The sequence below is a fragment of the Mugil cephalus genome, chromosome 17 (assembly GCF_022458985.1).
Source record: "Mugil cephalus isolate CIBA_MC_2020 chromosome 17, CIBA_Mcephalus_1.1, whole genome shotgun sequence".
NCBI lineage: Eukaryota > Metazoa > Chordata > Actinopteri > Mugiliformes > Mugilidae > Mugil > Mugil cephalus.
In genome coordinates this window covers 21,939,509-21,956,606 of record NC_061786.1, presented here as the reverse complement: position 1 = coordinate 21,956,606, position 17,098 = coordinate 21,939,509, and the positions used below count along the sequence as shown (strand labels likewise).

The following is a 17,098-nucleotide window of genomic DNA, read 5'->3' as shown; positions in this document are numbered from 1 at the left end:
AAAGAATTAAAGAATGAATTATGAATCGTACTCCACACATACAAGATGATAGACGACAATCTCTTGTTGTTGCACGTATTTACAGCTGAACCCAGAGGGGTCAAACCAAGCACACATCAGAATCAGAAAAGACTTTATTGCCAGGTGTATTTGTACATACAAGGAATTTTCCTTGGTGTTTGTTGAATAAAAGATATAAAATAAGATAAAAATGAAATAAATCGGAAACATATACACACTCAAATATACAAAAACAGGATTAAAAAAACAAAGTAGGACACAACAAAACCAAAACATCCGTCATCGGCGCCATCTTGAAAGTTTGGCAGGTCAAGTATTTCATTGAGCTAACTCATGCAGGCTCCTCCAGATTTCCTCGACTGTGACAGACAGTTCCAAACAACCTGTAGGAAATTAACAGAACCAGTACAACCTTGTTATCGCTCCTATAAAAACGATTGTTGTTAGACTCTGTTCCCGTCCCCGTTTATTGCACAGTGTGAATCACTATAATAAGCAACGCTTATTGCTTTTTGAGCAGCGTGCACCTGCAATGAAACTGTTACATCACTTTGTTATGAATTTATGCCGAGAAGCGCTGTGACGTAGAACCCGAGTTTATTTTTATCTGGCGGAAATACACACAGCGGCTGGAGGTTGGTTCTCTGTAAACTGAAGAATGCATGATTTTAAAATGTCAAAGCACAAGCTGGGAGTCTGGCACAAAGAGAACAAGAAGAAGGGAAACCCCATTTTGTTGCAACAGCTTGCAACAAAAAGTCTGGTATGACAAGGAGCCAACAGAAGCTAATGCTAGCATTCACACTTCATACTTTAAAGGGAAAGTTTGACTAAACTAAAAGAGAGTAAATTATGTTGGAAGAGTGTAAATATCTTGTTTTTAATCATCTTCTGCATCTTCCTCTAGAATCAGTTTGTTTGTGTGGGTTTGGTGGGAACCGAAGGTGTCGAGCGTTTTGAGTTTTATTTGAGGTGAGTCTCCTTCCTTCTTCCCCCACCTCCACCTCCACCTCCACCTCTTCCCTTTTGTCCCTTCCTCCTTTCAGATGTGGGGTGTGAGCACCGAGTCGCAGGGGCCTGCGCTCCTATGCCTCTCCGGGGAAGTTCATTAAACTTCATTTACATCTGTGATGCCAATCACACAGATACTTTAGCTGAACAAAGAGCGTTCCAGTGGACGGTGGTTATTCCACCAGCCAAGATGTCAGCACACCTCCTCCGCTCACATTCACGGGTTAGCTCGAAATGATGCTGAAAGACCTTCTCGTTGGAATACTAAAGCAGCTGTTGTTGTGTTAAAATGGGTGCTGCCTGCTTGATAAGCTATCGTACTCTGGGCCACATGACTGCACCCTGAGCATTGTAAATACGGGAGACGTGCACAACAACCCTGGACTTTCTGGCGGGAGGAATTTTTTTGATGAGTCAAACATAACCTCTGGGAAAAGTTGCAGAAAGACAAACGTTAGCCTCCAACACGCTCAGGGGAGGGTACTGGTGTGTTTTTACTGCTTACATCTGCCTGGTTTTGTCAGTTGGACGGCATTCGTGGTCTGGTTGAACTAGTTACAGACAGGTGTGTGTGTGTGTTTCTAGACAGTAGGAAGCCAGAGACTAGAGCTTCATCAGGAAATCATCCATTTAAAACATTTCCAAACTTCTGTTTCATGTCTGTTTTAGACTATCAACACATTACATGTCCATACTTCAAATGAAGGAGTTTCAGATTAAACCACATCATTAAATTCACAACAGACGTGAATGAACCATGAATGTTTGGATGCTACAAGATAAAAGCTATTTTCAGAAACTCATACTTGTGATTTTACTCACATAGGAAACAGGAAGTGATGTTTAATTGAGGTAAGAATGAGTAAAGCTGCACTGAAACCTGGAAACTCCCTTATTAGCAGCCACATCTGAACACATTCAGGAGTCAGACTTCTTTTCCCCTCACTTACTGAACATTTCAGCTTTCAGAGTGCAAAGAACAAGAGTGTGTACAGCAAAAAATGAAGCATGGTCCCTCGTACATATTCGCCCTATGACATCAGCAAGGAACTGGTTTTCTTTTGTCTGAGTCACTTTGTGTGGGAGGTGTACGAGCTGGCTCGGCTGCCACTGAACACATGCACAATCGGGTCTCGGTGCGGTTTAAAACCAACTTAGCAAAGAACAGTTTCCTTAAGGGGACAAAACTAGGTTTCAGCTAGATGTATGTTCTGCGGTTATGTCTTTTGCATGCAAATGTCTGTTTCAAGACTTGTTTGGCAGCTGTAGTTACCTTCAAGAAAAGTATAGAATATATAAAATCGTACAATGAAATACCAGCTACTTGCATTTTGTTCAGCCTTCAAAAACATATGTTTAATGCGGGACTTTTACATCTAGTCGAGTGTTTTTCCACACCATCACATTTACTTTTAGCAAGCAAAGGATCAAACACATCACGTTTTGTATTCCTCTTAATGATAATGCATTTGTTCTTTTTACACCAGAGGAGTCAGAGTTCACAGTTCATTCACTGCAATCATGTAAATATTATGCAATAACCTCTGATATCAGCTTGTGTCAGTTAGATAGATTAACTGTCTTTATTTCTTTCTATCTATCTATCTATCTATCTATCTATCTATCTATCTATCTATCTATCTATCTATCTATCTATCTATCTATCTATACACATATGATGATATAATTTCAGTTAATATTGTAGTTATTTTAGATGTTGCACCTTGTGGATCCTCTGTTTATCATTTTTTATTTTACTTGCATTTTCTATTTTTCTTCATTTGTTGATATGTGATATTTTTAACCTTGTAAACACCGGAGCTGTACAGATATAAATATATATAAGTAAATCCGCATGGCGGAGAGGACGGGCGAACATTTGCATACGGACTTCTTATAAAAGCTGGGGACAATAGAAACGCCAGAAGAAGAACATTTTGAAGGATTATGTCACATCCTTCTTCTTCTCTCCATCCGGCGAGAGGACAACAGAGGAGCGTCATGCCGCGCTCTGATTGGTCAGCGGGATGTAACAGCTGCGCTGATTGGCTGAAATGTTGCCGCTCCTGAGCAGCTATTTTGAACATAAATACGAGCAGCATCAGCCTCCTGCCTCAGAGCCGGAGGCTGTCAGAGAGGGGGCGCTTCACGCTACAGCTCTCTGACACGAACAACAACTATGCGGCTTTAGTACCTCAGCAAGACCGAATCAAAGTTTTTTTTTTTCTTTAGCTCCACGCGGAACCACCGAGTCAATTCCCCTGTCGGTGTTTCGGACTTTATCTTCGGAAATGTTATCTTAAACTGTTAGCTAGCTAACTGGTTAGCTTCCGGGCTAGCTTCAAATTTCGGACCGTCTTGCTCATTGGCACTCTCTCTAAACCCCCCAAATTCACACGGTGTCGATCCGACAAATCGACCTCGTCTTTGGGACATATCCAGATTTGACATTATAAGACAACATGGAGTCATTTTTCGGCAGCACTAGTCCCGTTAACACCATGATGAAGCGGAGGCCCGACGGGATCCCCGGGCTTTCCTCGCTCTCTCTGCCCGAGCTGAACACAAAGAACACGCACTGCAAGAATTTGTTCTCCCCCGCACCCGCCGGTGTGCTCTCTCCTGTCACCAATCTGGCTAAGGACATGAACAATTTAGTTGGGCTCGGAAGGTATTAACTGTTACACGTTTCTGTGTTATTTCTTCTCTTAATGGAAGCTTGTGTGCAGCTCCTGTTGTTGCAGCTCACAGGCAAAACTAAACTCATCTTCAGTTTTTGTCACATTTTGTGCACACATCATTGATTTATTTCATTTTATTTCTTGCAGCCAATGTGATACACCGAAAAGGAGAAAGCATCCACCCCTGGAGAAGGTTCCCTCCTTTGCCTCTGACGCCTCATCTGATGCTGGTGAGCCATTGTCTGCGCTAATTGATTCTGTTAGAGATGCCCGAGGGTCTGATGTTCATGCATTGTGCCTGATTTCATAGGCATTTTTATCTTTTTAGATGTGGTCATGGGATAGTGTTGTCAACGGTTGCTTTAACTAGTTTAGAGCTGCTGCATTATGTCTGTGACGGAAAATTACAGATGGGAGTCGTGTGATTGTTCAATAAGATTAAAAATGATTTAAACTTTATTATCCCTGAGGGCCCAGAGATGTGATCCTCTAGTCTTTGTTTGGAGTGCAACAATAGACTGGTAACCTACCCGGCGTGGTCCAAATGCACGGGTACAATTTTTGTGTGTAACCACCGGACGCTTGTATAGATTTGTGACGCACATATCCCCCCCCCCTCCACAGGCCTCGGCATGGATCTCCCCAGCCCCATGGATGGTGTCGAAGTCGAGGACACGTAAGTTTCACTGTCCTCCTTCCGTCTATTCTAATCAATCAGTTTGTGAGTTGTGCCCCTGCGTTTACCCATCTGCCCCTGACCCCTAACCCCCCCCACCCCCCGCTTCACCCTCCCTGTGATTGAGGCTCAGCTGAGCCCAGCAAAATTCCTCATATCCAGGATTATGGTTTCTACCGTTGGCTTTAAGATGTTGGCTTCCCTCATTTTTTTTTTTTTTTTTTTTTTTTTTTACTAAGCAGATTAGCAGATAAGACATCTGAGCTCAACTTTCTTTGGGCTTTTCAGAACTACAGTTCTTCATGTTTTGGGAATGCTAAAGGATTTTTCTGTATTTAAAAAAAAAAAAAAAAAAAAAAGAAACATTTAAGAGGTGTTTATATGCATTTCTCTCGGCACGTTTCCTTGAAACCTGAATGCCGAACACAATGAAACTCGCTGCAGCAGCTGTGTCGGGCTTTATCTCGACCAGTTTGTCAGCATATCCTCAGCTGCCTAATCTTGGGTGGCCCCCTTCCTTGACTCTCTCTCAGTTGGGTGAGTCTCTGCAGACATCTGCCGCCGTCTGATGCGAGTGCCTTTACAGCAGCATTTGGTGCTGAAGACCTCATTCATCCCCCTCTTTTTTTTTTTTTTTATACAGCTGTTTGGTTGCTAGGAGGTTTCCAGGTTGGGGGGGGTTTGGATGTGCCCTATGCTTGGGCCTAATGATAGCCCACCCCCTCCGGGTTTTGGCACACTCTTCCTATGCAGTGTTATTTCAATAGCAAAAAGGGGGGGCTGGAGTTTTTCCTGCGTCGGATCTGTTGAAATGAGGGCACCCCCGGAGAACAATTGCCCTCCCCTCCTCTGGTCTGCATTCAATGGGACACGCTCCCCCCCTTCAACAAAGACCTCTTGCAGAAAAGGGCTTGGCAGTGTTAGCTCTAGCAGGCATATGGCGGGTTAGCTGATCTCTGCAGCCCCCCCTTCCCTGCCCTCCCTCCACACCGAGCTCTCGGCCCCACTTGTTTAGCATACAGGTGGGCATTACTCCAATGCAGAGACCACCTCTTGGCTCTATGCATTCACCCGACTTCCTCAAGTCCAACCGTTCCTCTGCCTTTCTCAATAGCGCTCCAGATTCTTTGTCTTTGTACTTTATGGGCGTCTCTCTGCTTTATCCTAACGCCTCGTTGTGTTTCTTTTTATGCAGCTCCTTAACACACATTGTATTTTTTTTAACAACTTCCCGTTATTTTCTTCTTACAGATTTGAGAGAGCCATTCAACAGTCAAGCAGAATTGTTAACGAGTAAGTTATTTTTCTGCCGATGCCGTAAAGTCACCGGTGTCCGGTTGTTAACGGGCTCTAATTTAAAACCGTATTTGTCTCATGGGTGTGATCCTCCAACTGAAAGCGCCCACATGCTCTGTGATTTGATTTGTATTGACTGCGATGCCTTCCTCTCCTCTGTACTGATTTATAGGAGGATGCCAATTCGAAGAAACAACTCACTACCAGTAAGCAGCTTTATCATGATTGCTTTGTTCACAGCCCTGCGTGCCTCGCTCCTAATTTGTTACTGATGTTCAGGGCTGACACATGTTGTTGTTCAGATGATCAAATCAAATATTATAAAAGATCTGCAACACACACAAGGGAAATGGGAACTGTTCAAGAGGAGAGAACCTCAGAATAAACAAAAAACAATATCAAACTCGCAACCTGATAATAAGATTTTCCTTTTTATCGTGTAAAAGCTTGTGTGCCTTTGCTAACGAGCTCCTCCTTCCCCTCCTTCCCCCCAGCTCCATCTCCTGAGTTTCAGTCCGTCTCTGAAGGGTCAGGAAAGCGATTCAAACCGGTATGGAGTATTTGGCATGCAGCCCTCCAACATATCGCCTTCCTCTGAGCACGACAACAAGGAGAACATGCCAGAGGTGAGTGGCCCCGAACCTGCGCTATTAAATTCACTGTTGCCGGGTTAGATGTGCACATAGTAACGGCCGTGGAACTGAGGCAGTGCTCATAGAGCTGCTTATCCGTTACCATGGTGAAGGCATTGCATCTTTTGGGTTGATTTAAATATTCGATGCTTTTAAAGTAGTAAAAAGGGAAAAACTATTACTTGCATGACTTCATGGTGGGTGAACGTGATGGTTTACGTGTGTGTGCATGGATTACAGCATCATAAGTGTCTTTTTTTTTTTTTTTTTTTTTTTTTCAGGAGAACTTTGAGTTCAAGAAACCGACCAAACCCGTGCCGCGGTGTCATGTGCGCTCCTTCAGCAGCGGACAGGCAAAGTGCGGCTTTTCCAATCGTCCCAGCTCCGCCCCGGCCCTCATGGTACGCGAGTGAGCGATGCTCCGCTCCACGTTTGATCGCTGCGTTTATTCCCCTGCTCCAGAAAGATGCTGACCCTCCTTGTCTGTTTTATTTATTTATTTATTTATTTTTCTAGTTTTCTTCACCGCCACCGATCCAGCAGCTCGACTTTCACGACTCCAGCCCCATGTGTCTGCGACGCTCCTCGCTAAACGACGACGACGATGACGGCTTTTTGGACGTTCTCGACGACAACATGGAGGTGAGGCACCGCCCTGAAGTTCCTGACTGAACTATAACTACACAGCAGCACTGAGCTCTCTGAACGTGTCACTGACGACTCTGTTGACTTACAGGACGACTCCGGGATGCCGATGGGGATGGCCAGCCTGCTCACCGCCCCGCTGGTGTCCGACAGTACAGCAGAAGACTCGGTAAGTTTGCTCACTGTGATATAAATTAAAACCTGAGCTGCAGAAACATGATGAGTGGAATCATTTCTGTGATCGCAGACTGTGCAAATGTTTCAGACAGAATAATATCTGAATGAACCAAGCATTCGGTTAATTTATGTTTTTAAATAAAGCCTGTGATCCGGTGCCGCCCGCGGAGCCTGTTCCGCTCGCCGTCCATGCCCAGCACGATGTCCCGTCACTCCGTGAAGCGTCCCGACTGCTCCCGGGATGAAAACACCCCGGTCAGGGTGAAGAGGCGACGCAGCGTTGCAGGAACGCAGGTCACCACCCTGGAACAAAACTCCGAATCACCACGAATGGTGCGTCCTCTCTTCCTGGTTCAGTTATTCATCATGATGACGTATGATGTTGGTAGTTTTTTAATTAATAAAAGCATTGATAATGCCACATACAGAGGTGGTCTTGTAGCTTTTAACTAACTAAACAGGAAATTCATGAAAGTAAGAACAGGGCTTAAAGTATTCTGACACCGTACGGATCTCAGCATCGGGCGTTTGATCGCGATTTGAAGAAAAAACAAAACTTGATGAAGCAGTCAGTCAGTTCGGCAAATGGTGACAGTATACTAAACTTATTTTTTTCTCCTATTTCTTAACCTGTAACGTGAACACTATGAAATCGTCTGATTTTTCCACGTTGGAATGCAGAATTTCCAAGTATTCATGAACGCATCATCTAAGCCTGCGCTTGTTGCATTGAAGTCACTGTTGTCAGAAAGATGGAGAAATTTAGGAAGTGAAGAGAATTTTAACTTAAAAATAAATAAATAAATATCAGAATGTGATTCCTTGAGGTTGAAGGAATCTTCCAGGGTTTGAGTTATGAGTTTTGTGCAGGTTTAACAGATCAATAAATAATAACTTAATGCAGCCGTACTCTGGTTTATTTGTTAAAGGCACAAAGCTGAACAAAGTGAACATGTACTTAAAGCCGGTCACTTGAGACCAGATTGGTTCTTAATGTCAGATCTGAACAGACACTTAACTGCTCTAGAGCTGGTTGTTGGTTTTATTCTTGGCACTGAGTTCAAACGTTCTCCTCCTCCTCCTTCTTCCAGGGCTGTTCACACCTGCAAAGGTCCAAGTCCTTCTGTGAGACGGTGATTGAGAAGCTTCTGGACAGCGAGGACTCTTCTGAGCTAATAGGAGATTTCACCAAGGTAAAGGAAACACGGTTCATCTGTTCATCATCTTTCTCTCCTTATTTAATTTTAAAAAATGTCTAATTCCGTTTCCTCTTTTTTGTTTTTTCTATTTCAGCCTTTCATTATTCCCACAGTGGAGGGGAAACATCAAGACCTCAAATACATTACCTCAGACATGGTGAGTAGACTCTTATTTATGTTTCGGTCGCTGCTTTTCAAAGTAAAACACGTGTTCTCATGTTTAATATTGTTTTATTTATTTTTTTTTGTAGATGGTGGCAGCTCTGACCGGCAAGTTTGATCATCTAGTCGAGCAGGTCATTGTCATTGACTGTCGCTACCCGTACGAGTTTGAAGGAGGACACATCAAGGTGCGTTTAGGAAAAACTGAAATGTCCGAGGGTCACTTCCTGCACCCTGAACTAATCACCGTGTTTTCCTCAGGGAGCCCTGAACCTGCACCAGGAGGACCAGGTGGAAGACTTCCTCCTGAAGGCCCCCATCATCCCATCCTGCCCCGACAAGCGCGTCGTCATCATCTTCCACTGCGAGTTCTCGTCGGAGCGCGGCCCTCGAATGTGCCGCTTCGTCCGGGAGCGAGACCGCGCCGTCAACGACTACCCCAAACTCCACTACCCCGAGCTCTACATCCTCAAGGGGGGCTACAAGGACTTCTTCCCCCATTTCCAGGTCCGTTTTTTACTTCATCAGACACAAGGATTAGACTGTTCAGCCACAACATTATGACCACTGACATTATTACAAGTTTTGATACCCAAACATTGTGTAAAATTAGTATTTTATTTCATTTTGCAATAACTAAATCTGTGCCTGAAGATAATTTGGGGCTGGACATACTGTATACTGATCAGCCACAACATTATGACCACTGACAGTAGAGTAAATGACATTAAACCCATCTTCAGTGTTCTGCTGGGAAATTTTTGGACCTAGTAGTGATTCGTCTGGATATAAACATGTAGCACCTGCCCAGACGTGGTGGTTTTGCATCTCATTTTGGTTATTTTGCATCTACTTGGTGTCATTTTGTGACTTTTAGTCTATGTGTTGCACCACTCTGTGATTGTTCTGCTGGGAAACTTTTGGACCTGGCATTCATTCATTCATTCATTCATGCATTCATTGAATGTTACTTGGACATAGCTTGGACGTAGCAACCCCCCCACACCTCATAGCAATGACACCCCTTGATGTCAGCAGCCGTCCCGAGCAGGATGCAGCCTGACCCGGACACAAAAACACTTTAGGAACAACTAAAAAGAAGAAGAACAGCAGCTCTAGATCCCAAACTGATCAAGTATCTGTGGGTCGATCCTGCACAATATTAGGAAGGTGGTCATAATGTTATGCCTGATCGGTGTATACACATAAACTAGAAAAATGTGTTTGAGTTGAGGATGCGGTTCCATCTCTAACCTCCTCTCTTCTTCCTGCACAGGCTCAGTGTGAGCCCCAGTCGTACCGGCCGATGCACCACGAGGACTTCAAGGAGGACCTGAGGAAGTTTCGCCTCAAAAGTCGCACCTGGGCGGGAGAGCGGAGCAAGAGGGAGATGTACGGCCGGCTGAAGTTCTGAGCGCCTCCGACACGCACGCGCAAACGGACTCCGTGACCCACTATCAAAGACAAACCTTTTGGGACGCGCGCAAACAACGAGAAAAAGGGGATTTATTTTTTGTTTTTGACGTCCCAGAAGTTCACTATAGCAAAGTCAGTTATTTATGCAAATTTAAAAAGAAGGGAGGAGGCGTGAAATGATGATGAGCCCTCGGCTTGAAGACGTTGCCGAGGTGCAGTGAACAGATTTTATTGAGGTGATCTGAAGCAATTTGTGTGTTTTTTAAAAACCACTTGGACCTACTGCCCGTTTTTATTTTTTTTAAAGATGCAATAACACAACCACACCACAACACAACACAGCGCCCAGTCTGACGTCTGCCTCTCGGTCTCCTCAGTGGATGCTTCTGATTTTTATTTTGAATTTGTCATGTTCCCATTTTATTCAAGCACTTAATTTAAATACCTTGAAATGGTGCTTTTTTTTTTTTTTTTTTTTTTTTTTTTTAACACGGCTTTTTATGTTTTTTCTAATAGTTTGTGTTGAGACAATGATTTAAACTATGCTTCCTTTTAATTGAATATTTTAAATACAACGTTAAAAACTATAAGAATAATGCAGAACCAACACTTGACCATTTTTATTTTCTCAGAAAATACCAAAGCTAAAACACTGAACTACCTGTGAACTTTGCAGTGAGATTTTTTTTCGGATGCTGCAGGTCGGCGATAGTGAAACGATTTGTTTCGATCGGAGAAACACGTCTTGGGTTTTTGCTTTGACTCCCTAACTTTTCAGAGAGAGTAAATGTCTCGAGCCTCTGCGGAGCTGATGGTGTCTGTTTGTAATGAATCGGGTGCTTCTAATGTTTTGGTCCAGGCTCGTGGGGGAGCTGCTGAAATAAAGATCCAATGTGCGTTCAAAAGCAAAACGTGACGTTCAGCAGCCTCTTCTTTTATTCCTGAGTAGAAAGTAGGCGTTACGGGAATATTATCCTGCAAGATGCTTCTATTACAGGACATTAAATGATGTTAAATTATAGACACTGATTAAATAACAATAAACAAGATGAATTTGACCTTTATTTTGAAAGAACTTCTATGTCTAGGGCTAATTTTCATCAATTTTCAAAGTAAAACCTCACAAAATGAGAATTAAATTGTTCCATATACTCATGAGGAATTCATTTGGTGTAAATCTTGCTTCAAACTTGATGCTTCCTTCTTACTTTAAGGTTCAATTCCCAGGTTCTTCCTTTTTTATCTGTGTTTCATGGGTTCAAGAAAAATGTTTTTAAACTTGCATTGTAACATTTAAAGAGTAAAATCAGAGACGTCTGGGTTCTAGACAAAGGAAAAATGTAAAATCCTTTAACCTCCTGAGACCTGAGCTTTTATTTAGTCTGCAGTTTTAATTTCTCCAATGTATTAGGGATCAGTAGGACCTTTAAAAACTAAGCAACAGGAAGTAGTTGAGGAAAAAAACAATGTCCTCATATGTGAAACAGGGATTATTTCATTATAATAAAGTCACCAATGTGTGACAAAATGTAAAACTTTTAATTTTAATACACGATTGAACAAAATCAGAACAATGAAGTCCCAACGTCCTCAAGCGAGTGCTTGATAAATAGCGACGTTGTAGCTCGTTGCTATTGATAAAATGTGTAAATTTACCGCTTCATATCAAACTTGAAACGTTAATAAGCATAAACAAGCTTTAACCTTTGCTACCGCTACATGGCAGAGTGAAGCGTCCACTAATGAGGACAACGGGTTTAACCTAAACTTAATGTCCCCATATGAGGACGCAGGGTCTCAGGAGATTAAAGCATTGGTCTTTAGTTGATTAGACATTGTTTTAATGTTCACCCACAAATTTAAATCTCTTAAAATAAAAATTAACGTGAATCCCAACATATTTTCATTCAGCTTCCTGTACAGAATAGGCCACGCCCCCTTCGCTGCTGAGCCAATCACAAGGCTGTATATTACTGCTGAAATAAAGAAATAAAAAAAATAATATTTGAACCTGTGTATTATTTGAATAGATTAATATTGAATGATGATAATAATAATGTATATTTATAACGTGCACTAGGTAGGTTTAGAAGTTTTATGTACTAAACATCCCTTATGCATGATGACGCCACATGCTTGTGAATCTTAAACGAAAGTTTTCTTAAAATGTAGCTCCAAGCGTCTTCCTGTGGTTTGGTTTCTATTTGTCTGATCGTGTGAATCTCCACAGACTCTTATTAACCCGCAGGTAAGTCATGACAACAAAGCAGCAGCATAGATACACACAGGATCATCGCTCTGATGCTTGAAAAATCATTTTGGATGTTCAAAGAAGCACCTTGAGACGCCGCTGTTTTCTGACTTTAACAATAAATATCACAAGTAACTCATGGATCAGTGGAAAAGACTCTAAAACTGTGGGATTTGGTTGCAGGATTCAGTCAAAATCAAAGTTAATTTTTCCCTCCGTTTGCCGTCTAAGAATAGCACATCAGCCTCTTTGTTTGGATTTCTCCTCTGTGTGAGCGGCGACGCTGGTTTTCCTGCACGCGGAGCGGTTCCTGTTTTTCAAATTTTCCCTCTCCGAGCCGGGAGTGGCCTCTGTGCTGCAGCACGTGCCCCGACACACACTCTCTCTCTCTGTCACACACACACACACACACACACACAGACACACACATTCCTCAGCGCGGAGGCAGCTTTGACGTGTCCTGGCAGGAAGGTTAACAGTTACAGGAGAGGAGGGAAAAAAAAATCTGAGCCAACACGTGCTGCAAACATGTGAGCGATGCGTCATAAAAAGAGCAACGCCCAGCCTTTTGGCGCTCTAGCAGAGTTTGAAATTGGACAGTTTCTCGCGGGCCATGTGCCTGTGGGAACAGAGGGCCGTCCCTTTGTTTGCATTCCACAAGCTGAGATCGAAAGCCAACAGTTTGTAGCTTGTTTGTTAGCAGGATACTGGAGATCAGACGTGCTTCAGCAAAGCAGTAAATTAACTGTTCTGATCCGATACTGAGGAAAAAATGAAGGCTGGTATCGTCGGTGTCATTTGTGTAAATCCATCCTAATGTGTCTATTAACCTAAAAAAAAGTAGTGTATTTCAAATCATAGCTTCATACAGAAAACAAGACATCAGAGTAATTTATTTATTTATGTTAAACTCTGAAGTATATTGAGGTAGTGGCCTCATTTACTATGTAACCAAGCTGATAAAATCATACAAAATATGTGAAAATGCTGCTTCAAACACTAAAAAGAACTAATAGTTGTGACCCTGTTCTCTCCTCTTCATCATAAATGCCTCGTATTCTGTGTTGTGGTTCAACCTGAGCTGTTTCATAAGGTTTTAAGGTTTAGTTTAGTTACTTTCCACTGTGTCTCCTACATCACCTCCAACGACTGAAGCATCGAAAGTATCGATAGTTTGATTTGAGAATCGATTTTAGAGCATAAAGACCTGGTATCGGAAGTATCGATTATTTCGGTTTCGCTCCACACATCGTCACTACAGCTCAGTGCGTCCTCACCTTCGTCTGGAGCCTGCACACAATGCACACACAATGCACACAATGCTCACAGGCTCCTTTCAATGCAAAGCTTCCCTCTCCACTTCAACAGTCGTATTTTTTTTTTATGTAGATTGAATCCCTGGCAGCTCTCCAAGAAAACTGAGCCAGATTCTTCTTCTTCTTTTTTCTCTTTCTCTCTTACAACTGGACTCATCCAATTAGGAGCGAATCCACAAAGCAACACTTAAAGATTTGCATAAAAGAATCAGATGCTTGTTCTCAGACGTGTACTTTGTGCATTTTGTAGCTTTATCTCTAAATGTTTAAATAAACTTGCACCTGATGTGTCTTTCTCTAAGACTCCAAGGAGATTTAACTACCTGGAAGATGATTTCTGAGGCACAGATTTTTACTCTCGCCAGCTTTAATTTCAATTAGTTTGCAAACACACCTCTGTTTGCAGATGTTGTTTCACACAAAAAAGACATTTCACATGCACAGACAATAAGAAAACTGTAGAATAAGAGTAGAATCTTTTTTTTTGTCGGAGCTTTCACGGGTGCATGGGTGTGAAGACCAGCTGTTAATTTGTTGTTGACTCGTTTTTGAGAAAGAAACTCCAGCTGAACTCTGTCTTTGTGTGTTGTTGTTGTCGAACGAGGTCTTTGTGAACCACACCAGCAACCTGCAGATTTGCACATTTCCCCTAAAAACCACCCCACCCTTTCCTGACGCTGCCTCTCCCTTTTGCCTCCTCACCCGACCCCGGGGTCTTGCAGGCGGCTTTGAGCCGATCAAAGCTGCCCTCACGCTGTTCCTCCAGCCTGGGTGTCACCTTAAAACCCCCCCGCTCCCCCGTTTGCAGTGACCCGTTGACTGTGGACATTGACAGTAAACTGAGAAACCAGGCTGTGAATCAAAGGACCCAACAACCGGGGCGGTGAAACACGGAGTACAAACAGCTTGGTTTCAGAGGATGGGTGGGGGCCGTGGCTGTGGCTGTGGCTGAGGTGAACGTTCATGAGGATTAGAAACTCATTTTCCCTGCTTCTGCTTCTGCTTCTGCTTCTGCAACCAAACACGATTTCGCAAGAGGATGTTTTCTCATTCGTCACCCTGCTGAGAATCAGACAAAAAGACATTTTTTGTTGGCCGCTGCATGTTGTCTTTGGCTTCCTTTATTTCAAACTTGTAAGCGTAGTTGTCATTGGTCGACATATCTGGCTGATGGCCCTTCCCATCACACACATCCTGTTGTTGGTCTTATTCAGCTGGTTTCTTGAATAAGAGGGGAAATATGACTCACGTCTCAAAGAGCACTGAAACTTGTTGCGGCTCATCTGCGGCGATGGTGACACGAGGCTGCTGCTCGCCTTTCGCGCTCGATGCTTTTGCTTTGAAAGCGTCTGATCCGCACAGCTGATCTGAGCGGAGTCCAACCTCCACACTGCTCTGGCTTCACTTTCACATTGATTTCAATGCTCATGGCGACTGTGGCTAATCATTACCTGCGCCGGCCCTTCCCATTCACTCCTTCACTACTGAGGACTAATGTGTGCAAACTGGTTCAGGTTAATCATTGCACAACGTGAGGGTGTTGCAGAAATACTTGACTCCCACTCACAGCGATTCTCAGGAAAACCTTCATACAGGTCATTGTGTTATCAAAAGTGGTCAAGGTTAACAAACACTTGGATAATTTCGTTTTCGTCTTGAGTCACATTAGACGTGTCTTCCTGTTTCCCTGTGTTTTCACTCTTCATGTTCCACACATGAAATGTCTGCCTGCTGCAGAGCTGTTACTTGTTTACTTGAGTATCTTCAAAAGTCTGAGCAATAATCTGAGCAAACCAAGTCCAAAGCCACAAGTGCACGGCTAAATATCTGAATAAATTTTAGTTTTCAAACTTAAACCTTAAGATTAAGATTTAATTCTTCTATATTCTCATTAGGAATTCATTTGAAGATAATCTTATTGCTTATCTTAAGGTTCAAGTCCCAGGTTCTTCCTTTTTATCTCTATTTTATGGGCACAAGAAAAATGTTTTTAACTTACATTGTAACATTTGCAGAGTAAAATCAGAGTCATCTGGGTTCTAGATGACAAAACATTTAGAAGACAATCCTTTAAAGTGCATAGAAGCTTTATGCCCGGTTGTGTCTTTCACTGGGGACAAGAATGAGGAGGATGAGTCCTCATTCCTGAAATACAACTGAAGTATGACTGCAGTGCATCTGAAAAGACATCCGCTAATGCTAGCAGAGGAACAGTCCAAATCCTCTGGACATCAGTCAGTAACAACTTCACCAAACGTCCTGTAACAGAGAGAAGGAGGCTGCACATCAACTATTTAATAAAGTTATTAGAGCTTTAGCTTCAGAGAAATACCTGCTACACTATCCCATCTAACAACACTCTGTGGAGGACTATTAAATGACACTGATGGTGCTGAGGTGCAACCTGTTTTTATACAGACTATACATATCTGCAGCTCACAGTATGTAGCACATGATCTGTCTGTTCTCTTTTAATGTCTCTTTATTTGAGATAAGATTAGGACCTAAAAACTATAGAAGCTGAGCATCGACTTTGAACAGGAAATAGTTTTTGGGAAAAAAACATTATGTCCTTCTGTGTGGACACAGGTTTTATTTCACTCAATATTATAATAAAGTATGTAACAAAATATAAAACTGATCATTTTCAAGTCTGAATATGAGTGTGCAACGTGCTCAATCGAGTTGTTGCTAACTAGCAAAGTTATAGCTCGTTATTATTGATTGCCTGTAATATTAAACTAGAAAAATTTATAAGTATAAATAAATAATTAAACTGTAAAATCTGATGAGGTTTTCCAACCTTGTCCACTTTTGTTATGTGATCGGCTGTAGAATGAATCAGCTGAAATTCCCGCTATCATGTTTTTACACCAACTAGTCTCTAGTTCAGAGGATAAAAGTTTAACTGAAGCAGAATAAGAAGCTGCCACAAACCTAAAACTTCACGTCCCCACATGAGGACGCAGGGTTTCAAGGGATTAACAACGTGAACTCGTGCAACCCTCCCTAACCCACCTCATTATTGCTGAAAACTTAAACCAACGTTTGGAAAATATACAGTAGTAGTTTAAAGCTTCTTTAATTCATCATAGAAAGAGTAAAAATAAAGTTTGTGAAACACATGAGTGAATGTACTTATTCATTCAGCAGTTGTTTCGATAAATATTTCAATAAATGTTCTAGAAGCCTCAACACATCCCCCGTGTTGCGTCTCTCATCCAGCCCTTACACCTGCACCAAGCCGAGCAGAATGTCCGAAAAAGGAGGATTTTCATCAAAAATGGATGAAATCTGATGAAAAGAAGCGAGAACCCACACGTCGGGTTTGATAGTTTCAGTCTCAGCAGGTCTGTGCTGCGGGTGAAGAGGTTAACAGGACGGTGGGGTGAATGTTAACAAAGCACAGTGGACGTTTCTTCACACACACACACACACACACACACACACACACTGAGCAGGGCCTCTCAGACTAAAGGAGCGTGACCAGCAGCAGCTGTTGGATTAACAGCTGCCTCTGTTCCTCTGCTGAGACCCTGATCCTGATTTCATCCATCTCCTCACAGCCTTCGGTTCTTCTCGTCGCTGCTTTGATTCAGATTCATTTCGAACGTA

General features: G+C 42.6%; 1 protein-coding gene across 1 annotated transcript; it reads left to right on the top strand.

The window, feature by feature from the left end:
- The first annotated feature begins 3,128 nt into the window (after positions 1-3,128).
- Positions 3,129-10,827, top strand: cdc25b (cell division cycle 25B). Its single transcript, XM_047611713.1, has 15 exons — positions 3,129-3,703; positions 3,861-3,943; positions 4,338-4,389; positions 5,641-5,682; positions 5,858-5,891; positions 6,180-6,311; positions 6,599-6,718; positions 6,834-6,959; positions 7,054-7,131; positions 7,284-7,472; positions 8,231-8,332; positions 8,433-8,495; positions 8,590-8,688; positions 8,762-9,007; positions 9,777-10,827. Exons 1-15 carry the CDS (start codon positions 3,495-3,497, stop codon positions 9,912-9,914), a joined length of 1,713 nt encoding a protein of 570 aa, XP_047467669.1. The 5' UTR covers positions 3,129-3,494; the 3' UTR covers positions 9,915-10,827.
- Positions 10,828-17,098: the final 6,271 nt, after the last annotated feature.

Bases quoted from the DNA above. Each gene is read 5' to 3' on its own strand.
- cdc25b (XM_047611713.1), top strand. From the start codon at position 3,495: ATGGAGTCATTTTTCGGCAGCACTAGTCCCGTTAACACCATGATGAAG. The intron at 3,944-4,337 runs GTGAGCCATTGT...CCCCCTCCACAG, and splicing joins TGACGCCTCATCTGATGCTG to GCCTCGGCATGGATCTCCCC. The intron at 7,473-8,230 runs GTGCGTCCTCTC...TCCTTCTTCCAG, and splicing joins ACTCCGAATCACCACGAATG to GGCTGTTCACACCTGCAAAG.